This window comes from Gigantopelta aegis, chromosome 6 (assembly GCF_016097555.1).
Source record: "Gigantopelta aegis isolate Gae_Host chromosome 6, Gae_host_genome, whole genome shotgun sequence".
Lineage (NCBI taxonomy): Eukaryota > Metazoa > Mollusca > Gastropoda > Neomphalida > Peltospiridae > Gigantopelta > Gigantopelta aegis.
In genome coordinates, this window is record NC_054704.1 from 72,340,735 (window position 1) to 72,366,826 (window position 26,092).

At 40.3% G+C, this 26,092-nt stretch overlaps 1 protein-coding gene across 1 annotated transcript in view; it reads left to right on the forward strand.

The window, feature by feature from the left end:
* LOC121375764 (delta-like protein D) overlaps positions 1-18,368 on the forward strand; it is a 58,712-nt gene extending 40,344 nt beyond the window's left edge. Inside the window, exons 6-10 of the mRNA XM_041503380.1 lie at positions 5,604-5,664; positions 6,026-6,156; positions 10,983-11,146; positions 16,001-16,214; positions 17,286-18,368. Coding sequence (XP_041359314.1) covers positions 5,604-5,664; positions 6,026-6,156; positions 10,983-11,146; positions 16,001-16,214; positions 17,286-17,878 — 1,163 coding nt within the window. The 3' untranslated portion in view covers positions 17,879-18,368. The remainder of the gene's footprint in view (positions 1-5,603; positions 5,665-6,025; positions 6,157-10,982; positions 11,147-16,000; positions 16,215-17,285) is intronic.
* Positions 18,369-26,092: the final 7,724 nt, after the last annotated feature.

Sequence of the window (26,092 nt, forward strand, 5' to 3'; positions counted from 1 at the left end):
CCATTTTTATTTTTTTACAAGATGAATTCCATAACTATAACCGTAACGGAGATCTTCATCTTTGATGACCGGCCTCGGTGGCGTCGAGGTTAGGCCATCGGTCTACAGGCTGGTAGGTACTGGGTTCGGATCCCAGTCGAGGCATGGGATTTTTAATCCAGATACCGACTGCAAACTTTGAGAGAGTGCTCCGCAAGGCTAAATGGGTAGGTGTAAACCACTTGCACCGACCAGTGATCCATAATTGGTTCAACAAAGGCCATGGTTTGTGCTATCCTGCCTGTGGGAAGCGCAGATAAAAGATCCCTTGCTGCTAATCGGAAAGAGTAGCCCATGTACTACATGTAGTGGCGACAGCGGGTTTCCTCTAAAAAACAGTGTCAGAATGACCATATGTTTGACGTCCAATAGCCGATGATAAGATAAAAAATCAATGTGCTCTAGTGGCGTCGTTAAATAAAACAAACTTTGCCATCTTTGTTATTTAACACAGAAGAGGGGAGAGACGTAGCCCAGTGGTACAAGCGCGGTCGGTTTGGGATCGATCCCCGTCAGTGGCCCCATTTGATTATTTCTCGCTCCAGCCAGTGCACCACGACTGGTACATCAAATGCCGTGGTTTGTGATATCCTGTCTATGGGATAGTGCATATAAAAGATCCCTTGCTGCTAATCGAAAAGAGTAGCCCATAAAGTGTCAATATCGGGTTTCCTTTCTCAATATATATGTGGTTCTTAACGATATGTCCGACGCCATATAACCGTAAATAAAATGTGTGTCGTTAAATAAACCATTTCCTTCCTTAACACAGAAGTGGCTGTATACACGGCGGCCGTGTGTGTATATCACCTCGACTAATGAGGGTTGGTTATTTACACTGCGGTCATATTTTGGGGGTAAAAAAAAAGAGAAAAAAAAAGAAGCGTAAGGCCACCAACCCCATCTGAAGTTTACCGTGCGTAGCATGGGTCACATCTAGTGGTGATATACCGTTAACCCATCCCCAGTGATACATATTGTCTGATTGGTATCATCGTTTATAAGTTAAACATCCCTGACAGATGATATTCCCACCCAAGCCACTGATATCGAGATCGCAACATGCTGCACCGACGTCGCCTTTTGGCATTGACTAATGTTTTCATCTTTTCTTTAAACATCAAACATTTAATTAAATTTTTATCAGTTTTTTCAAAATGCGATTTTCCATGTACAAAAAACTAAATTATCTGGCGAGAGAAAAAAAAAGTGTTATCAGGAATGAGAAAATGGAATGATTAAGTCATGTCTAGATTCTTGTTAGGTTTTTGGTTTGGCATGTGACGCCTCAGAGACTGTCTTGAAAATGAAAGTAATTGGTAGTCTTCTTTTTCTGAAAACTCATCATCTATCGTTAAAATCGACGCGTCTGTGCTATCATCGACTCCAGACTGATTAATTGATAGGTGTATAAACATAAGCGTACGAGATAGGGGACAGGGGGAGCAGTCCCGCCCCCTTCGATAGCAATGCAGCTAAGGCAGTTGTAGCATTTTGTTTTCACCGCTGTGTTAAAAATGAGATTAATATATATATATATATATATATATATATATATATATATATATATATAATTTGATGGTAATTTTTTAATAAAGAATTTTATTTTCACAATGTTTTGTAAAAACATGTTTGTTTTTTTAGTTGGCATGGGTTTAAATAATAAGTAATATGTTTTAATATAATTTTTAAAATTATTCATTAAATACTGATATTCCAATGCATCGGTTCCTTGTTCAGACAACCGGACAATAGTGCATAAGGTAGTTACGACTGATTTGTTAATTGCAAACACAAATAGTATTTTTGTGTAATTTCCAAAACACCTTTACTTTCTTCTTATGTGAAACCAAACTGAAATTATTTTCAAAAAACAGTTTTATAGAATGATGAGACGGACTATAGGTGATCTTAGTGCTAAGATCGATTCATAAAACGGGCCCCAGGACAGAGTTCTTCGATGTTACTTAGATATAATTATACTAAAAGGCAAAAGTTATTGTGACACACAAAAGACAAAAATAATTGATGGTAAGTTTTTATTACCGTGTATGAAACGTTGTAACATAGAAAGAGAAATGTCAGAAGGTATGGAAACGAGCAATAGTCCATAAAAAAGGCGCACCTGCCATATGCAAATTAGCCACATCACTAGAAGGGGTCCAGAGCGAAGTTCACACAATCAGTAGCGAGTGTGTCCACCTTGAGCAATGATACAGGCCTGGCACCGTCGTCTCATTGAGGCCACTAAACGCTGGAGAAAGTTCCTGGGAATGCCATTCGAGATCTGAGGAAGGATCAGGGTTAGGGTTAGGGGCTGTAACGGGTGGTCGGCCGCTACGGGGACGGTCCTTGACCTGGTTGTTTTGTTGATATCGTTGCCATAAGTGCCATATGGTGTCTCTGTGGACGTTGAATTGACGTGCGACGTCACGCAATTTTATTAAAATTAGCTCTACTGGGTCTATCAGTAGATCTCATGTCCAGGTGACATTTCATATATAAATAACAATTTAAATATCGACCAATTACACTTCGATTTTTATAGCGTTATTCGGGAGCATACAAATTCTAAAAATATCGGGCGAGACTATTTATGCAATAGGTGAACTTGTTGGTCTATTTCAACATTGAAAAAAACAGGGAGAAAAGTGCAGTAATAAACTCTGGATTGTATACTAGTATAAACAGATTTTATGGCTATACCATCACGGTTCTGTTATATAAAATTTTATATTGCAATTAGTTTCCAGCATACATCGTAATTCACCTGAATCATTTCGTATCCCCTCGGCATAATCCCGAATGTTTTCAAATTCTTTTCAAATCACTGGCATGATTTTGCAAGTAAGGTTTTGATTGGTCGAATGAAAAGAAAGAAAGAAAGAAATGTTTTATTTAACGACGCACCCAACACATTTTAATTACGGCTATATGGCGTCAGACAAATGGTTAAGGACCACACAGATATTGAGAGAGGAAACCCGCTGTCGCCACTTCATGGGCTACTCTTTCCGATTACCAGCAAGGGATCTTTTATATGCACCATCCCACAGACAGGATAGCACATACCACGGCCTTTGATATACCAGTCGTGGTGCACTGGCTGTGACGAGAAATAGCCCAATGGGCCCACCGACGGGGATCGTTCCCAGACCGACCGTTCATCGAGCGAGCGCTGTACCACTGAGCTACGTCCCGCCCCCTGGTCGAATGAAAGGTCTGTTGGACATGAGCTCCAACGGACTGCTGTTAGATCCACATGTAATAGTGGAGTTAATTTTAATTAGATTGGACGTCACGCAGCGAGGTCCCAGATTCAAGCATCCCTATGACTCGCCATCTGTCATTTTCACCGAAGCGTGGCATGACAAAATTGCATCAAACAATTCACTAATGGTGTTTTTCTGACTTCTGGACTTCTGAAGGCTGCACAGAGTGATACTGATTTGCGACTGAATGTCTGGCCTTTTATGGTGAACACTGGACAGGATTTCTCCCGAACATTCCATGTTTTTTTGCACAAAGCATGCAATCGCTGCAACAATTGATTGGTTGCATTTCTTCGAGCTGTTTCATGCACATTTTCTCTGGTTTACATCCATAAATCCATTCACAAATTTATTACTCCAAACAATCCATGTCACAATAACCTTTGCATTTTAGTATATGTTCCTTGTAAATCTTATCTATTATTTTATCAGACAGCTAAAGGTATACTCAAAAAAACTGTCCCAATGTTTTATCATTAAATATTTATGGTCGTGTGAACTGAGTTTTCGACATATAGGTTACAAATCGAAATCTCACAAGCTATCAAAAATAAACACGACACTTAAAGATGCAGCGTTCGGAACACCTCGGTTGATTACGGATTCTTTATATCTTACCTTGGATGTATGAAGCGGAGCAATTTATTGCGAATCTGTTCATTTATAGCCCGGAAGTCCGCTTTACATGATACACCCAAATAATTCTGTAATCATTTAAAGATAGTCTATCTGTATACGGCGGATTTTTAGTCTTCTTTTAAAGACAACAAAAATGTAGATTACATTGCTAACTAGAAATTGTGGTTTTGAATGAAATAAGTGTCAAAACACAATAGGCCTGCACTTCTGTTTAAATATTAATAATACATAACATTTTTAATGCTTACATCCATGCAATTTTGCATAAATGGACCAAAACACGCCCAATAAATGTGTTTTGCCAATGAAACCTTTGTTCTTTGATATTCAGACTATCATACATGTAATAATTGTTAAGATCATGTTGTGTGTGTGGGGGTGGGGGGGGGGGGGTAGAGTGATCAGGTTAGGGTACTCTGTTAACGTACTTCTGACCATTTAAGGTTAAACTTGGAAACTGTATTAGCATTATAATAACATGTTACTATATACAAATAACAGGCATAATAAACACTGTAAAAATTGTCTTTTATAGATGAAACATTACAAATTGCATCAAAATACTTGGGAGCTTAAACCAGACTTTATAAAGTCCATTCATACTGTCACGTATGCTAGATGAAGACTACCAAATGCCAGCACAAAGTTGGCCGACTTTATGATCTCACGACTTCTGCGACTGTCCATTTGCTAGTCTCAGCGCTCTTACAACTCGATTCTCGTCGTTTAACCCATTAGTTGTTAATCTGAGCGAATCTGTCGTAAGTCGGGCGTTGGGGAAAATTTGCATCGCAACTGTCGAGTCGGCCCACTTCGTCGTGGCAGTTGACAGTCTGAGCCTAACACAATATACTGCATAACTATCAGATGTAATGACGTCATGTCTAGTACAGTCTGTTTCAGATTGTATGTCTTCATTGTGTGTTGATATTACATAGTCACTATGACAATTTTAACCTATAAAAGACAACTGTTTGATGTTTACTACGTCTGTTATTAAATATATATAGTGACAGGTCATCATAATGCTAGTGGGCGGGACGTGGTCCAGTGGTAAAGCGCTCGCTTGATGCGGGGTCGGTCTGGGATCGATCCCCGTCGGTGGGCCCATTGGGCTATATCACGCTCCAGCCAGTGTACCACGACTGGTATATCAAAGGCCGTGGTATGTGTTATCCTGTCTGTGGGATGGTGAATAAAAAAAGTCCCTTGCTGCTAATCGAAAAAAAAGAGTAGCCCGTGAAGTGGCAACAGCGGGTTTCCTCTCTCAATATCCATGTGGTCCTTAACCATATATCTGACGCCATATAACCGTAAATAAAATGTGTTGAGTGCGTCGTTAAATAAACCATTTCCTTCGTTCCTTCATAATGCTAATACAGGTTTCAGTTGGGGGTTTTTCATTCTAATGATTTTCATAAACCCTATAATATGTAATAAAAAAAACATGATGGAGGTATAAATTTGTTAGTACTTTAGTGCGAAATACATATTTGTGCTTCGATATGACCTAATATATATATATATATATGTGTGTGTATGTGTGTTTGTGTGTGTGTGTGTGTGCGTGCGTGCGTGCGTGCGTGCGTGCGTATGTATGTATGTATGTATGTATGTATGTATGTTATATTCTTTATTCTGCATATTTTTCAGCAAAATGTACTGATATGTGTACGAAGTCTCACGGTTTTTGTGACAGGCCATATGAATGCAGGTAGGAACATAGGCATACAATTTTCATACCATCAAGTGTATATTTTTGTATAATTCTTAAGTTTCTGTCAGTAAACATAATTGTGATTAACAAGTACAATTTAGTTATTACTCCGGCAGGCAAATGAGCTTTTTTTTAATGAGCCTGACAATTTTGTATATATTTTTCTCTATTGATTTGTGTAAGTCAGGGTGTCCGCTTGGTCTGGAATTACATATATGAATTGCAAAATGGCCGCCAATATTCCAGTAATTTAAGTTTTGAATATTAAAACTGGCTGAAATTTAAAAGTAAAAGAGTTATATAAATTTTAAATATATATTTGTGTTGTATGTATTTCTTTTTTTAAAATATTTTTCAGATGTCGTCTAGGGTGGCGAGGGATGAACTGTCAGGAATGTATACCGTTTCCGAGTTGTCTCCATGGTTACTGTAGAGATGCCTGGCAATGTATTTGCCACGAGGGGTGGAGCGGTTCTTTCTGTTCAGTAGGTTAGTGACAAGGTAGAATCAACCTTTTAGATACATCATATATTCTACTTAAAAAGTCAGAATACCCAGTGTTAAATAGACGCAAACACAAGCCTCGGTGGCGTCGTGGTTAGGCCATCGGTCTACAGGCTGGTAGGTACTGGGTTCGGATCCCAGTCGAGGCATGGGACTTTTAATCCAGATACCAACTCCAAACCCTGAGTGAGTGTTCCGCAGGGCTCAATGGGTAGGTGTAAACCACTTGCACCGACCAGTGATCCATAACTGGTTCAACAAAGGTCATGGTTTGTGCTATCCTGCCTGTGGGAAGCGCAAATAAAAGATCCTTTGCTGCTAATCGGAAAGAGTAGCCCATGTAGTGGCGATAACGGGTTTCCTCTTAAAATCTGTTAACCATATGTCTAACGCCATATAACCGTAAATAAAATGTGTTGAGTGCGTCGTTAAATAAAACATTTCTTTCTTTCTTTAATAGACCCAAACGTTCCACAGCATTACGAAACACTTCAGACGCTAACGCTCGTGAACTATTTGACTGGAATCTAGTGTAGTCATTCGGTTTGACGTGAAGCGTATTAAACAGTCTGCGAACGTCTTTTCGATCCGTCTGGAGCATGTTGAGTAGAGCAAGCTATTGCGGTCGTTCGCACGACTGGTTTTTGCACCTAACGTTAGATGAATGCGATAAGATAAAAGTCGATGGTACCAGTCAAATGGTACGCCTGTACTCGATCTCCCGAACACGCCAAAGATATGGCGCTTAATATTAATGTGACAGAGAGAATACTAGTGAAATCGTTAGCAGGTGCTTGTTACAAAACAGGTTTCTTACACATCCGTTGGTGAGAACACCATGCGTTATTTTTGATAACACATGGTTGTTAACACATGTACGTGTGTTAACAATTTCAAGACATACGACTGGCTGCTCCAGTGATGACTGTGATGACCTGGTCACCAGTGCTATACAAACAATGAAAAACTACACGATGAAAATCGATTAGACTGTGACATATAATTAACCTGAGCTTGATGTGTCTGTGACGTATAAGTTAGCTACAAGTGCAACGGCTTTAAATAACTTTTAGTCGAAAAAGATGTTAAAATTTGCTTAAAACCTGGTTTTTAAGGATATGTAAGAAATAGAATAATACATTTGTGTCCGCTAGATACCATTTATCAAGTTTAAAAACGTATCAAACTTTTATGAATTTTTGTCAAATATGATTTATATCTCATTGAGTGAAGTGTTCAATCATATCTCAAGAGTCGCGCCTGCGCTACGAGTGTGATATGATTGCAAACTTCACAAAAAACATGAAATTTTCTATTTATTATATAACTTTTGTCAGTTTACCGTTATTTTTAAAATGCCATCAGCAAAATAGTTCCGGCTTTCTTACAGTGAAGATAGCACTTTCTACAGTGACTATAACACATTTAAGAGTGAAATAGTGAAATTTTCACTCTAAAATGTGTTATCGTCACTGAGTGACTGATAACACTTTTATTTCACTGATATTTTAAGATATTTCACTAAATGTTATATAATAAATTTTAAAACAACTTGATACAAAGGCCGTGGTATGTACTACCCTGTTTGTGGGATGCTGCATATAAACGATCTCTAGCTGTTAAACGAAAATAAAAAGTAGCCCATTGTATGCCGGCAGCAATTTTCCTCTTATCATTACTTTTGTGGTCCTTAACCATTTGTCCGATGCTATATAACCATAATTAAATTTTGCTGAGTATTTAGTTAAATTTGAAAAAAAAAAATGTCACTGCTTGTTTAGTCCTGTAAAATGTATGCTAGCGGTGTTTTGATTGGTTGTTTAAAAGTTTGCCTGAACAGTGGACACGCTAAAACACTGATGCTAGATCTATCTCGACACACTATGCCACTTGAGGTAATTATATCTACTGACGCACATTTAAAGTAGGAGTGGACAGTAAGATCTTCGACTTTGCTCGTGCTCGCTTCTATACTCGCCTAAATGCCGTAAAACGTGTAATAATTTGTAACTGAAACTTGCCTAGCACTATTTCAGGTGAGCGATCTTCAGCTCGTTTTGGTTTTGCTCATGGCGAAGAATACAGATTGATTTCAATTAGACTGATATACGAAGGAAGGAAGGAAATATTTTATTTAACGACGCACTCAGCACATTTTATTTACGATTATATGGCATATGGTTAAGGACCACACAGATATAGAGAGAAGAAACCCGCTGTCGCCACTTCATGGGCTACTCTTTTTCGATTAGCAGCAAAGGATCTTTTATATGCACAATCCTACAGACAGGATAGTACATACCACGGTCTTTGTTACACCAGTTGTGGAGCACTGGCTGGAATGAGAAATAGCCCAATGGGGCCACCGACGGGGATCGATCCTAAACCGTCCGTGCATCAAGCGAGCGCTTTACCTCTGGGTTACGTCCCGCCCCAATGTTGTACGAATGACTAAACCTGACGAGTGCAAATAATATTATTGTCTTGATAATGAGGGTTGCCCCGGGTTAACAAACAAAACAGTTTTAAAATGGCCATTTTGTTCAGCTGGAAAGGTATTTTAGCAGGGTTGGGGTCTAAACTGGCGAGCGACGTTTAAGGGGGGGGGGGGGGGGGGGGGGGGGGGGTCGAGAAAATATATTGAAATGTTTGTTGGTTTTTTAGCAGGGAGGGGTTTTGACTTCCGACACACACACACCCCCCCCCCCCTCCCTGCACACGCATGATGCCCTTCGCGGAATTTAGCCAGACTGAGCAAAAAAAAAAACGCTTCACGGTAAACCAAATGGCCGCGTTGGGAATCAATTAAATAGTTCGCGACCGTTAGCTGGCTGATCTTTGGCCTTATTTTTTAAAGTTACATTCTCTGGTTACCATATTATAACATCATGTACAAATATGAAATACAAGCTCAAATGCACTTTTAAAAAACTCGTGTATGTTCGCTATGAATGGAGATCGTCAAAAGTATACGCTTGATTCGTCGCCTGTGCCGCCATAGCTCGGCAAAGCACCAACGACAGCCTGTTGTCAGTTTTAGTTAACACGTGCGTTTGCCGATTTCAAATTGTAGGGTTCGTCTCAAAAACTTACGAAGAACGTTCGGTTGAGGATACGGTACTAGTTTTTCATTAAAACCGGTTTGATCTTGACAACGTATTATCGACAATCGTACCTTCCTATTTTAGAATTAATATTTTATAAAGTGTTAGTAGAACTTTCAAAGTTTAGTTTGTATACTAGTAACACATTACTCATGTATATATTTTTAAATAAAATATACTAAGTAGACAATGAACGTTTTCACTTCTTAATTTAACGTGTTAAAATCGACAAATTCAAATACATATTCTTTCGTTTAGAAAGGGTAAAGTTATGGGGGGGGGGGTTAATGATATCAAAGTTAGAGCGTATTGATTTAATAATCATCCGACGCCATACAGCCGTAAATAAAATGTGTTGAGTGCGTCGTTAAATAAAACATATCCTATCCTTCCTTCCATCTGCTGTTGGATGTCTAACATTTGGTAATTTTGACATATAATCTTAGAGAGGAATCGGGTGCATGTGGGGGGGGGGGGGGGGGGGGTATTGGAGGTCGAAACCCTTACTTGCCCAAGCTTAAATAAAATTTAAATGTATTTTCTGGGGGAGCATGGCCCCATATAAACTTCGCTCTACACAGTCTATAACCCCAACCCCGCTGAAATCCCTGCACACGCGCCTTGGAAACCCGCTACATTTTATTTTTTTTAGCAAGGGATCGTTTATATGTACCATCCCACAGACAGGTCTTTTATATACCCGCCGATAGGGATCGATCCTAGACTGACCGCGCATTTCCAAAAAACACCTTTTTAGGTCTAAGTAATGAATAAAAATAACATATAGTCTTGAAAAATGTTACGTAAATCGAACATAGTATTCTCTTCCTCTATCCCTAGAGCGTTACGTAATTAGTAACACCCCCTTACATGTAACGCGTATGCCAACAGCTGGCAAAATTTCAAGGCAAATCCCCCACCCACCGACGCCAGGAAAGGCGTTGTACCATACCTTTACGGATATAAACATGTTTTGGAGATATGAGACGACCCCTCAATCAAGACAGTTAAATTTATTCAAAAATTGCGAAATCTCGCGTGATCTCTTGTTGGGGAATTTCACACTTGTGATAAGCCAATGAAAACCGAGATTGGTAGGAGCCCGTCAAAAGTATCCCACTTTCAAAATACTGACTTTGTTTTTGACCTGGATAAGCCAGCGTAGTGAAACCAATGCGGAGTGCGGCGTCATATATGCACCAAATGTAATTGGATTTTCTGTTCTATATTCTTAAATAATAAAAAATATTCCGGATACTGCCGCTTTAATATTTTAACTGATCTCTTCCTATATTTGGGGCGAGACGTAGTCCAGTGGTAAAGCGCTCGATTGATGCGCGGTCGGTTTGGGATCGATCCCCATCAGTGAGCCCATTAGGCTATTTCTCGCTCCAGCCAGTTCACCACGACTGGTACATCAAAGGCCGTGATATGTGCTAACCTGTCTATGGGATGGTGCATATACAAGATCTCTTGCTGCTTATCGAAAAGAGTAGCCCATGAAGTGGCGACGGCGGGTCTCCTCCCTCAATATATGTGTGGTCCTTAACCATATGCCCGACGCCATATAACCGTAAATAAAATGTGTTGAGTGCATCGTTAAATAAAACATGTCCTTCCTTCTTCCTGTATTTATAATGATTAGGCTACTTGGGTAGGTACAACTCATCGTGATTTAAGTTAATTTAATTTAATTTATCTGTTCAGACAACAAATACTGCGATCACTACAAGCCGTGTCAACACGGAGGCATCTGCCACTACGACAGCGTCAGCAACTACACCTGCACGTGTCCATCCGGGTTCACAGGACCTAGCTGTGAGTCTGAGACGTGTTTTCGTGGATTCTGTCTCAACAACGGAGAATGTTCGGTGAGTTCCAGTACTTTTTTATATTATGTAAAATATCTGAAATCAATTTGGGGATAATCCTGTTGGGTTTTTTTATTACTATTATTATTTGTCAACGTATATGAGTGATTTTACTATCATGTACCAATTTTAGTTTTATATGTGGCTGATTTTTGTGTATATCCAATCAGATGTGTTGAATTAAAAACAAAAAATATTGGGACCTTTAACTCGAAACTGAAAGGTTGTTGCCTAAATAACCACTTGATGCTATACGCTTTATTATTACATAATGAGAATATATCTGTATTCTTATTGGTCGAAAACCAGTCACATGACCGTCCGTAAATAGTGGTAAAGCAGGAATGTACGAGTCTTATGGATGACATTATGTAATAAAACAATTATTGACCGCATTTGGGGCAATGTCATGTTTTATGGACCGAAGAAATTGATGTTGACCTCGGCCGTTGGCCGTTGGCCTCGGTCAATATCAATTTCTTCGGTCCATAAAACATGATATTGCCCTCAGTGACGGTCAATAATTGATAATAATACCATAATCCACTGGAAGAAAATAAATAAAATAAAGTAGACTATTGATTTGTTCAATGTTTTCCCATCTGCTGATTTTTTATACAAATATTATCTAAAGGTTTGCGTGTATCCTTTGATGTACGAGTAGTGGGGCACTGGTTGGGGAATAAAACAATCGAGTCCATTGAGGACAACCGATCCCACGACCCATCATACCTCAGGCGAGTGAAATACGACTGAACTACATCGACCTCGAAACTGTGCATTAATACTTGCACAGCCAGTGCACCACGACTGGTATATCAAAGGCCATGGTATGTGTTATCCTGTCTGTGGGAAAGTGCATATAAATAATCCCTTGCTGTATTAGAAAAACAAATGTAGCAGGTTTCGTCTAATGACGATATATAAAAATTAGCATATGTTTGACATCCAATAGCCGATTAATAAATCAATGTGCTCTAGTGGTGTCGTTAAACAAAACAAACTATTTTTATATAATACTTGCACTGGCGGGACCTAGCCCAGTCGGTAGAGAGTATCTGTGGTGATTGGATCGAAGGATCAACACCTTCGGTGGTCCCATTCCCTGTAGGGTTGGGTTTGTTTGGGTTTGTTTGGGGTTTTTTTTTTGGGGGGGGGGGGGGTTGGGGGGGGGTTGTACCCTGTCTTAACTAGTGCTCCACGTCCGGCATGGTATACCACGGGCCGTGGTATTCGCTGTCCTGTTTATATAAATGTGTATTGAAAATCATTAGTTTCATTGAGTGTGTCAAGTCTAGATGCGTGCGTCTGTAAAACGCATGCGGCCAGCCGCAATGAAATAACCGTAATATGGTGTGTATTCCCAAAACGCAACACGCCGTAGACGCATTACATGCAACATTGGATCGTACGCACGCGCCGCATTCAGTCCACATGAGCCTTTATTAGAATGTTCCATTTGTATGACATCCAATTACCGATTGGGCCCCGGAACCAGCCACTGGCGATGTCAAAGACTGGATCCGGGGTTGGCGTGCCTGAACCTTTAAAGGGGCATACCCTAGTTTCAACCCGTGAAAATTAACACTAAATTTAGTTAATCTACAAACTTGTAACACAATTGGATAAAGTTACAATTGATTGAAACATAAGTCTGTGACTTTGAAATGGTGAAATACCCTCTAAAAATAGATTAAAACTGGACTCCATATATGTTACTTCTCAGACGCACGTGCGTTTTTAAAAATATGAGAAATGCATTTTGTGATATTAAAAACACTAGGATGACCAAAAACACTTAGAATGTACGGAAATGGATAATCTGAACAATAAAATCTAAGTAAAGTATGATTTCAGTTATCAAAAATGGCTCTAATAGTAAAAAATATGCCTTAGTGTTTAAAAACTAGGATATGTCCCTTTAAGGATATGGGCACGTTAATAGAGTTCTCAATTCCCAATTACCGATGGGGTTGGGGGTTTTGGGGTTTTTTCCCCCACTGCCCCCTTTCCTTCCTCTCCTTTGAATTCCATCTCATTTCTTCCCGATCTGGCAACTCCTCCTATCTTTCAACTTCTTTCGCTGTCCACCTCCACATCCCAGTCCTTGTCTCTCCAACCGCGACAGATGCTTGTCTCTTGTGGTTATCTGTGCCACACCTGCCATTCCCCATCAACTTTTAGCTGTGGGCTTAGTCTGACCACTTCAGGGAGTCTTCAGTAGTTACTTCTGGCATTGTTAAGAGGCACTTGTAACCACCAACTATGCACCCCTACTACCGGCGGTCGTTAGTTAGTGCTGTGGGTCAGACCAGCTTTATTAGCGGCAGAGGACGAGGATGCCAGGTGGGTGCAGGGAAATACACAGAGACTGCACCTGTGGAGGAAGTTGAGACAGGTAGGCGATGGTGTGGACAATTCAGAAGACAAGAGTCAGAGGAAATTGACAGAAAGGGTCGAAACAGATCGAAATCGTGGGAGAAATTGGAAAGTTTTTTTTTATATTAAAGCCGCACACCCTAGTTCCATCTAGCGAAAATAAATTATAATTTGGTTAATCTACAAACCTGTAACACACTTAGATCACGTTTTTATCAAATGGAGTGAAAAACAAGGTTTTATATCGATAAATACCATGGGAATCCCCATGTCCCAATTGCTTGAAATAATTTTGAAAGTTAGTATTTTGATGTCACCGGTAGATGTCGCTCGCAGCACAACAATGCCTACGTCACCACAAATTTCACAGACTTGGGGTGCGTTCGTTTCACCTTTCCTGGACATGTTCTAACTGTTCTGTCCTGGTTGAATCCCCTCTCCAGATATCGTAAGACTTAGCAAAATTATTGGTTTTAAGGGTTTGTAACGTTTTGTATTGAGACACTTACTTGTCTGAACTTTATTGTTACTGAAAATGTTCACGAACTGTGAAGAAAAATCTCACAAATGAACAACAACAAATCGGATGTTAATTGCGCGAACCGTGCACGAGAAAACAAACCGAACCAAAATGATAACGGTCACGTGGTATACCAACGTCTGTGACATTGAAATGGAAATATCCCCTCTAAAAATAGATTAGACCTTGTCTGCTCAACGGTTTTTTCTCAAACGTGCGTCCGTATTCAAGAAATACGAAAAATGTATGTTGTATTACAAACACCAGGATTACCAGGATTACCAAAAAACACTTCAGGTGAATGGAAATGTATATTCTAAATAATAAACGGTAAGTAAAGTGCAATTTTATTTGTGAAAAAAATGAGTTTCATAGCGAAAAACAACGCCGTAATGGTTAACAACTAGCCGTAACTAGGGTGTGTCCCTTTAAGATAATGAGAATGATAGGCAGAGGGTGATAGATGAGAAAGATGAATAATGTGTGAGCCAGCTTTGACCGGATTTGAACCACTGTCGTCAGCTTGATTGTCCAGCAGCTTATCTACTAGACCATGGAGCTCACCAATTACCTATGGTTAATTAACCATTGTCAGTGGCGGATCCAGAAAATCCATTTAGATGGGGGGGGGGGCAATGACATGATGATGATAACTAGTTTAACGTGCCCATATACCACTAGGGTTTCGAACACGCCCATCCCGAGTCCGACCTCCGATAAGATCGGTGGCCTGACTCGGGATGGAGGGGGTGGAGGGGGGGGGGGGTAAAAATGGGCAGAATTTTGAAAATAAAAAAGAATTGACTGCTCGGCCGAATATTTATATAATTTGGAGCATTTTAGGAGGACAGTCCAAAATTAAATAAGAGAAAGAAGAGAGGATCGGACTATTTAATAATATTTTAAAAAAGAAGTAATTTCGACATAAAATTTTGAACGCAGATCTAAAAGTTTAAAGTCCGATCGATATGTCCATGCGAGTGGCCTCGTTAAGGCCGTTTGGGTGCACAGCTTAAAGGGACGAGATGGGTTGCATCCTATCAAGAAAACCCCTAGATTGACAGTCGATAGACGTTGAAGGTGTAGTGCTGTGCTGAAATACAGATCTTGAGAAGCCGGATCCGTCTGAACGAGAGAGAGTATCAGACTAGGGTATAGTCTAGTCGTCATGGGTTGGTATAGTGGTACGGACGGGCCCGACTCCGGGGGATACGAGATGGTATCACTATAAAGCAAGGTAAAGTCTAGAAAAAGAGTAGTAGGGGCCGACCCCGCTTCCTATTTCTTCTTAGAGTGGGGCGGTCAATCTTCCAGTGCTGCTAGGTCAGGCTCGGACATGTAGAGACAAAACGCGAACAACAGTGGCGTTCTGCATAATGGCCGTCATACGAGTCACGAAAAAACCCAGTCGACATTCAGACGGAGACATGACGTGGAGGCAAGGAATCTCGCTAAAAAAGAATCCAACCTATTGGTGCAGACTGTCGAAACGAGAAGCGTTCCAGCGTTCAGTCAGTTCCAATAGCCGCATACATCCCAGTAGAAAACTTCATTTCGCTGACAAAAACAACGAAACGAAGGACCCCCAAGTCGAGCACACGAAAGCACGTGCAGTGTGCACAAGCGAAACAAACACGTCTTAACGCGTGGAGCTGCAGACTGGGAATGACATGAGGCGGAATGCCAAGGGAACTTTGGGGGAGGTTTGGAGTGGGATCGTAAAAAGAAAATGAAAATTAATATATAGTAAAATTATAACTGTCGCAAAATTTAGGGAAGGACCGGGCCCATTCCCCCCCCCCACCCCCCACCCCCCACCTAGATCCGCCCTGAATGTGCTCAGCTTCTAGTCCTTCCGTTAAACAAAACAAACTCTAACCTTAAAAATTTACGGTTCGGTGTCATACCGTGCCACTGACGTATCAATATTTTACGAACTAAGTATGTTTTCACAGGACAGTGGCGGACAACGACACTGCCGATGTAGACGAGGTTTCGGAGGCAGACGTTGTGAGCACGTGGAGACGATGTGCGGTGACCTGGATTGTCGGAACAACGCCTCCTGTCGGCGAGTAGACGCTGAATGGATGTGTTTGTGTCCCCCTGGATTCACGGGACTGGAATGCGAGTCAGAGATAGACGAGTGTGAATCGAGCCCGTGTTTTAATGGTGAGAGTCTCTCATTGTTTTAATAAGGTTACAGTTAAGGTTAAGCCATGGGTGGTAGGTAATGGGTTCGCAGCTCGCTACCGGCTCCCACCCAGAGCAAGACTCAATGAGTAGGTGTAAGGCCACTACACCCTCTTTTCTCTCACTAACCACTAACAATTAACAACTAACAGACAGCCGAGATAACTGAGGTGTGTGCCCAGGACAGCGTGCTTGAACCTTAATTGGATATAAGCACGAAAATAAGTTGAAATAAAATGAAAAATTAATATTTTTTTAATTTCTTTCCTAGTCTTGAAATTAGTGATGTAAATAATATGATCGCATCCAGGGCTTAAAGACATCGTCGTCCAGCCAGTGCACCACGACTGCTATATCAAATGCTGTGGTATGTGCTATTCTGTCTATGGGATGGTGTATATAAAAGATCCCTTGCTACTAATGAAAAAAGCCTGTTCTAGACGGTGCCCAAGACAGGCGTGCGCTACAACAGCTTGCTCTGAATGTGCACGTAAAGCCCTATGATATGACCTGACCTAATGAAAAAAGTGTACTGGGTTTCCTTTCCAAGATTGGATTAATAAATCAATGTGATCTAGTGGTGTCGTTAAACAAAACAAACATTTTAATATAGATTTCTCCCTTTACCCCTGGGGGGTGGGACGTAGCTTAGTGGTACAGCGCTCGCCTGATGCGCAATCGATTCCTGTCGGTGGGCCCATTGCGCTATTTCTCGTTCCACCCAGTGCTCCACAACTGGTTTAACAATGGCCGTGGTATGTACTATCCTGTCTGTGGGATGGTGCATATAAAATATCCCTTGTTGCTAATCAAAAAGAGTAGCCCATGAAATGGCGACAGCGGGTTTCCTCTCTCAATATCTGTGTGGTCCATAACCATATGTCTGACGCCATATAACCGTAAATAAAATGTGTTGAGTGCGTCATTAAATAAAACTAAAATTAAATTAAATTCTTGTATTACAGGGCCGATGATTAAGTAATCAATGTGCTCTTGCGGTGTCGTTTAAAAAAAAAAAAAAAAAAAATTATCCTTTTTTTCGTATTACAGGAGGGACGTGTCGTGACAGAATCAACGGTTACCACTGCGAATGCCACAACGGGTATCTGGGCCGTAATTGTGACATTGCCCTTGATCCCTGCCTCGGCTTCGAGTGCTTTAATGGCGGACTGTGCAAGATCAGCAGTGGGGGTTACACGCCCGTGTGCCATTGCCAGAAGGATTTCATTGGTTACAGATGCGAGACACCTTTAAACCCGTGTCTGGGAATTACCTGTTTTCACGGCGGTGTTTGTAAAAAGCTCGAAAAAAATTCGTTCCTCTGCGAATGTGCACCTGGTTTCACCGGAAATATCTGTCAAATTAAAAGGAAACAAATCGCGAGCACGTGCGCCGATTTGCCGTGTCAAAATGGCGGCGACTGCAAGCAGTACGCAGACGGTTTCCGGTGCATCTGTGCCCCGGGGTATGACGGGAAGACATGCGAAAGACAGTCCATGTCTTCTGACGAGCCGTGGAACAGTATACAAAGTGTTCCGCACAACGTGAAGGCATTGGAGAAGAGTTCCTCGTCTGTGCCAGTGTATAGGACTACTCTGTTATTATGTCTTGGTGTTTTAGCAATTCTTTTTAGTAGTCGGTGATAATACCTAGATGTTGGTTTCTATTACTTCACGTGTATGAGAGTATGAGAGTATGGTTGTTTGTGTTCATTTGTGTCGGTAGACTGAACCAGGTTTGTGTCTGTTTGACATAAAATATAGAAAACATGTTAGCATTTTATACGTGGAGATAAATCTCAATTCATTTTTTGGATCATAAGCGTACGAGATAGGGGGGCAGAGGGACAACTGCACCCCCCCCCCCCCCCACAAGGTGCTGAAACCTCGAATTCGGGCAAAAATTATACACATATTCAGGCAAAATGTGCTAACCTCAGATACCATGTATTTCCATTATTCTACCCTCAACATTAGTTGTAATCCATGTCAAAATGCTTGGGTTGGTTTGAAGGTTTTATCATGCTCCTATACCACGAAGGTTTCGAGCATGTCTATCCCGAGTCCTGTCTCTGGATGCCAGTGGCCTGACTCGGGGCAGCAAACCACGAAGGTTTCGAGCATGTCTATCCCGAGCCCCGTCTCTGGATGCCAGTGGCCTGACTCGGGGCAGAAAACTTTACGGGACAATTTTGATTATTATTTCTAAATTTAAAAATATGGGACTTTAAAATATTTATTAAAATTTATTTGCGGTTTTCCCCAAAAAAATATCACTATAAAATACAGAGCTCTAAATCTAATTTAAATTTTGTCGCATTTGATTGGGCAACCCAAATATAAAAACAATTATAATTTAATTTTAATTTAATTATTTTTAACCAATTTAATTGCCCCCAAAGTCTATTCGAAAAAAGGGGGGAGAGGTTACCAGAAAAGGGTGTAAATTTATCCACGCCCACGGAAGTCTTGATTTAGTGGTTGGAAATTAAAAGATAGTTAAGGAAAAGGGTGTCAATCATATTGGTAACCGCGGCGGAATGGGCGGCGGAATGGGCGGGGAAAAGGGGGAGAGATTCGTTTGCAACCCTATATAGCTGTTTGGTAGTAATGCTAATATGATTTAATATTGTTATGCAGATTCGGGCATTTTAGTTTAATTAGGGCAAAAGCCAGCCTGACCCTATACAAAAATAGGAGCCCATACGCCTATGCTTTGGATGATTAACAAATCAAACCGTAGTTTGAGACAAACAATTATTTAGCGGAATGGTATAGACATATGTACCAACAGATGGTGTCATTAATTAGTTCCGTTGTTAATTATTTTAAATATGTTTTAACTTTTTGTTAGCTACACTTTAAGTTTAGTAGTCTAAACAACTAGGATGTGTCAGTTTTTAATTTATCTTAATTTATTTATTAGTTATTTCCCATTGTCTCCTAACGTGAGTTCTCGTGTTGACAGTGTTGTCATACAATGTTTATTCTAAGTGTTATATTGTTTTTGTGGGTTTTTTGACTGTTTGTTGTCTTAAAATGTATTATTTTTGTATGTATGTCTGTCTGTTCTATGTGTCATACGGTATTATTTTTATGTCTGTTATAAATGTTATAATGTATTATTTTGTACGTCTGTTTTAAGTGTTATAATGTTGTTGTTTTTATGGGGTTTTTAAGTGTTATAATGTATTATTTTGTATGTATGTTTTAAGTGTTATAATGTATTATTTTTATGTCTGTTTTAAGTGTTATAATGTATTATTTTATGTCTGTTTTAAGTATTATAATGTTTTATTTGTTTATGCCTAACAGTGCTATTAAAACAAGCCACTTGGTGGTTTGTGTGCCAATGAAATGCATTTGTACAATATTTATTTGTTATTCACACTAGTAATATGTTGTGTTTTATTTGATTTTACTGTATTCTAGTTTTTAAAAACAAAATCTAGTAAAGGACGATATTTCCTTTATCTGTAATGTCTGAAAATACCCGTACCCACCAGCACCCAGTAGCAGCAAATAGACAATGTTCAATGCAAAACTACATGTTCAAAATGTGCGCATATATGTATATTTAGTGTCGTAATGTTAATATAAGTAATACGTTTATGAGATTGTACAATTTTTGTGTACATCACAAGATATGTTTCCATTGAAATGGTTTGTTTTCTAAACTCTATGCCTGAGTTTGTAGTCACTGGAATAGATAAGGAATTAATCTAAATCTAAGAAACAGAACCTATTAAAAAAAAAGTATAAAACATAAATCCTTTAATACATTTGGGATTTTCTTTAACTCAATTATTTTGCATTTTGAAAAAAATAAATTGTTACGTACGAAACGTTCACGCGTCCATACTGAACATTGGGATTACAAGAATATTACGAACAATGCACCGAATATTCAGATATTAATTTTCTAAGTAAGTGAATGTAAGTAATTTTAATAATTAACAAAATGGTTATATCGGAACAAAATGTGTTACAGTGTGTGTTTACAAACACAGGATAGTCTCTTTAAAATCACTTATTGGGTTACTAAACCTGTCCATAGAAAGTAATTAGTTATACTGATATCCCTGTCCCGAGTCAGACCCACGATCCTATCGGAGGCCGGACTCGGGATAGGCGTGTTCGAAACCCTAGTGGTATATGGACACGTTAAACCAGTTACTAAGCTAAGCTAAGTTACACTGACCTTACGAGCAAGCGTTTCGTTTCAACTATCTTTCCGTGCTTATATCCAATTAAGGTTCAAGAACGCTGTCCTGGGCACACATACCTAAGCTATCTGGGCTGTCTGTCCAGGACAGTGGGCTACATGTAATTGCTAGTTGGTTAGTGGTTAGTGAGAGAGAAGAGGGTGTAGTGGCCTTACACCTACCCACTGAGCCCTTAAGAACTCGCTCTGGGTTGGAGCCGGTACAGGGAAGCGACCCCTGTACCTACCAGCCTGTAGTCCGATGGCTTAACCACTGCGCCACCGAGGCCTGTTGAGCAAGCATTGACGTAGCAAGGATTTTATATTGGAGAGCCCCACCAACTCTTATTGGGGTGACAGGAAAACATTTAAAAAAATGGTGGTGGGTGGAGCATAAATTTACGTGTATGTTATATGTATGTCCAGAGGCGTGTTCATGATTGCGAGCGATCGCGGTCACTCGCTAGACTGGTTTTTGCACCTAACGTTAGATGAATGTAACGTGATAGAAGACGATTGTACCAGTCGAGTTGTTTGCGAGCGCTCGACCTGAACACGCCACTGGTTCATTCATGCATTTCAACTTATTTTCATGCTATATATGCAATTAAGGTTCAATCACGCTTTCCTGGGCATACACCTCCACTATATGAGCTGTCTGTCCGGGACAGTGGGTTAGTGGTTAGTGAGAGAGAAGTATGTGTGTAGTCTTGCACCTACCCTTTGAGTCGTTAAAATTCGCTCTGGGTGGGAGCCGGTATCGGGCTGCGAACCCTGTACCTACCAGCCTTATGTCCTCAGGCTTAACCACGACACCACCGAGGCCGGTACGTCAGTGCTGGTATTTTGTTCAATATTTATTTACAGTCATATTTATTATAAAATCCTTGCGCAATGTGTACGTACCTATGTTCGTGCGTTAAGTTATTGTTTATGTATTTGCACTGTTTTTGTGATTAAACTATGTTATAAATGAAATATCGATTAAGTGTCAAGTTTCTATGATTTAGATACTCAAAATAATTGCACATTATAATAATAATCAAGGGCCGTAGCTAGCCGAAAATAACTGGGGGTGGGAGTGGGGGTAAAAAGGAATAATATAGTTTTCTTCTGTTAGACAACGAGGGCACTTTAAAAAAGGTTTTCCCTTCATATTTTTATGGGCGTCAAAAGGAAAGTTTGTTTTATTTAACGACGCCACTAGAGCACATTGATTTTTTATCTATCATCGGCTATTGGACGTCAAACATATGGTTATTCTGACACTGTTTTTAGAGGAAACCCGCTGTCGCCACATATGCTACTCTTTTACGACAGGCAGCAAGGGATCTTTTATTTGCGCTTCCCACAGGCAGGATAGCACAAACCATGGCCTTTGTTGAACCAGTTATGGATCACTGGTCGGTGCAAGTGGTTTACACCTACCCATTGAGCCTTGCGGAGCACTCACTCAGGGTTTGGAGTCGGTATCTGGATTAAAAATCTCATGCTACCTACCAGTCTGTAGCCCGATGGCTTAACCACTGCGCCACCGAGGCCGGTATATCACCCCGGCTAGATACGGCCCTGTAATATATCTCTCTTTGGTTCGTAACAATAGCAATGCCATGATTTTATATAGGGCGACATCCACATTGGCGGCAGGGTGGGGGACCGACACAGTTTATGATTCGTATTATTGAACAACAGTTCCGGCCAGTCAATGTGCTGTAGTGGTGTCGTTAAACAAAACAAAACCTTTTTAATTGGACAAAAGGAAAATATAAAACAAAAAGAGGTGTGACTAGGAGGCATGGTTGACATACATCCCTTTGGCTACGCCAGTGGTTGACCAAGTACAAGTTGCAAGACTTTGGTCGTAATGAGTGTAAAGCTGTATCCTAACCGGCCGCGAGCGATTGTTTTACAAATCATTGATTTCAATTGCTGTATCCTAACCGCACGCGTGCGACCCGACTTATAAAAATGTCGCGTCGCTCGCGTGCAGTTAGGATGCGGAAATGGAAATCAATGATTTGTAAAATAATCGCTCGAGGCCGGTTAGGATAGAGCTTAACGTACACACGAATTTGGCTCTTATGCTAATTAAGCCTGGTTCCCATAACATCTGCAACATCTGGAACAGCGTTATGGCGTGTCGTTGTTTCGATTGTCTTAAAGATAGAATATTTACTAACAACAGAATCATGAAAATTAATTGGGGGGGGGGGGGGGTAATGTTACCTAATTTAATAGGATAGAATTTGTGAATTTACATAATTGTATCACGGTCGTTGTCATCATCGTCACTGTAAGTGCAATTAGTAATGTATATATTACGATCTGTATGTTTTGAATACAGAATTCATATCCTGTTTTGCTTAAAATAAACAAATTGAGTCAAATATTTGTCTGTTGTGTTTTATGACCTTGAAGCAAAAGGCGTTGTTGGTATTCGGAGCAGAAGGTCAGAATGTACACGTATACGTTTTCTCCAATCCTGCACTTGTGTTAATGCGGGCCGGACGTAGCCCAGTGGTAAAGCGCACGCCTGATGCGCGGTCGGTCGTTGCATATAAAAGAATCCTTTGCTACTAATGGAAAAATGTAGCGGGTTTCCTCTCTATAAGTCAAAATGACCATATGTTTGACATCCAATAGCCGATGATTAAAAAATCAATGTGCTCTAGTGGTGTCATTAAATAAAACAAAACAAAATGTGTGTTAATGTGTGTTAATGTGGTATTGATGCTGGTATGTTTTGTATTAAATTGTGCTTGTGTATTTGTCGCACGACTGGTACATCAAAGGCCGTTGTATGTACTGTCTTGCTTTTGCGCAGTGCATATAGCATATCCCCTTGTTACTTACATAATAAAATCCTCTTTAGTAGCAATGCGTTTCCTTTCTTTTGTCTCTGGACCAAGTATCGAGATAACCATATGTTAGACACATAATTATACACTATTTTAAAATGTACTGACGTGCCTGGTGTCGTTAAACAAAATATATTTCTTTCTATTCTTATTTCTATGGGAAAGAGAGAAAAAGAGACAGAGAGACAGAGAAACACACACACACGCAGATAAACCATGTCCTTCTTTCCTTCCCAATAGCCGATGATTCATAAGTCGGTGTGCTGTAGATCAAACTGATTCTAAACCATCAGCATTTGATGTGGGCTTATTAGTCTGACCATTTCTGAGACTAGACTGTTTATATGTATATACAGAATATACCCGACCTTTGGTATACCAGTCGTGTAGCATTGGAGAGAGAGAGAGAGAGAGAGAGAGAGAGAGAGAGAGAGAGAGAGAGAGAGAGAGAGAGAGACAGACAGACAGACAGACAGACAGACAGACAGAGAGACAGAGACAGAGAGAGAGACAGAGAGACAGAGGGAGGGAGGAAGACAGACAGAGAAAGGGTGGGAACAAACCTGCAGTTGACATATAGGTTGTTACTCCTACCAAAACCTGGTAAGAGGTCTTTTATGCATTTTCCCATAGACAGTACAGTGAACATACTACTAGCCCAGTGGTAAAGCGCTCGCTCGATGCGCGGTCGGTCTAGAATCGTTCCCCGTCGGTGGGCCCAATGGGCTATTTCTCGTTCCAGCCAGTGCACCACGACTGGTATATCAAAGCCGTGGTGTGTGCTATCTTGTCTGTGGGATGGTGCATATAAAAGATCCCTTGCTGCTAATCGAAAAGAGTAGCCCATGAAGTGGCGACAGCGGGTTTCCTCTTTCAATATCTGTGTGGTCCTTAACCATATGTCCGACGCCATATAACCGTAAATAAAATGTGTTGAGTGCGTCGTTAAATAAAACATTTCCTTATTCCTTCTACAAGTGGTTTACAACCCGTCCCGCTGTTCTAGCGTAATTTTGAAATGTGAAAAAAATGAAAACTATAATAAAGTTTTGCTGTTAAATTTTGTTTTGAATGGACTTTAACAATTTACTTACTGGGCACAAAATCGGTGATATATTTATTGCGCTCCCTACCACCAGTGTGTATTCTGTAATGTAGATTTTCAATTAGATTAACACACAGAAGCAGTACTAGTATGCAGTAATTCATAAATCAGACAAGTCAAATATACTCACACGTGCCCACAAGTACGTCCATGATTATCTACACGGGGTATCGAATGTCGTGCTAATTCGAAACTGGGGAGTTAACCGTCAAATATATTATCGTTAGGTCAGAGGTTTGCGTCGATATTATGTATGATATCTCAAGGTGTTTGCCTGCTGTTAGATAAAACAATCTCAAGTCAAGAAAATATTGGCAAAATTTTGGTGGTGCTGATATACTTACATATGGTGTGGGTGGGTATCTAACTATCGTAAAATGGTATGTGTTACTGTGTCATTGTACTAAATCAGAGATCTGTGTCAAAGTTCGAGTTGCACGATCAAATATTTACGGAGTAAAAGCAGTCGCAACTCTGATAGGTTGTAATATCATATGTGACACTATAATCTACTATTATCTATTCCCAATCAATCAGTATACTTTTATTTGATATAAATTGATATGATGTATACATTTGAGGTTGAAAACTGGTACATGTACAACGTACAATAACAAAATAGAATTGCGATTTTTTCGTCTTCGCCAGGAGCAAACTCAATGCGAGTTGAAGGTTGGACTATACCAAATAAAATCATGTTAACGTGTGTGTTTAAAAACACTATATGCAATATATCAACCAAACTATGACCCATAAATAGAACTGCTACAACCCCTACCTCAAAGAATTAACTGCAGAAAATGGTACCTTTCATGGCTCATTTTCGGTATAACCAGATGTTTCTACAACACCCCTAGTTTCGCACAAAATGGTAGTACTTTTTTACAGGTACCCCATACATGTTCCAAGCACAAGGCTACTTGACTCAGTAGTACTAGATCAAATAAAATTGCATACATTTTTAGCCCAGATGAAACTATTTTTTTACAACCAAAACACTCACATTCATAACCAATCACAGGACTTGTGGTGTTAACTTCTCTATCAAAAGTTCGGTGCACCTCGAACTTCCACCTAGCCGGAAATTATTTGGTTTAGTGCTACCTGAAGATCAGTTCTAAAAGCGTGCTTGGACGACCCATGGGAGACTCAAACTTGAAAGACAATCTCCAGGCTTCGCGCAGGTCACTGCCGCCTAAACTTCCATCTCCACAAGCTTAATATGTGTCACACAAGCGACTGTTAATGTGGTGCAGGCTTGCAAACACCAGAACATATCCTACAACAAAGAAAGAAAGAAAGAAATGTTTTATTTAACGACGCACTCAACACATTTTATTTACGGTTATATGGCGTCAGACATATGGTTAAGAACCACACAGATTTTGAGAGGAAACCCGCTGTCGCCACTACATGGGCTACTCTTCCGATTAGCAGCAAGGGATCTTTCATTTGCGCTTCCCACAGGCAGGATAGCACAAACCATGGCCTTTGTTGAACCAGTTATGGATCACTGGTCGGTGCAAGTGGTTTACACCTACCCATTGAGCCTTGCGGAGCACTCACTCAGGGTTTGGAGTCGGTATCTGGATTAAAAGTCCCATGTCTCGACTGGAATCCGAACCCAGTACCTACCAGCCTGTAGACCGATGGCCTGCCACGACGCCACCGAGGCTGGTATATCCTACAAC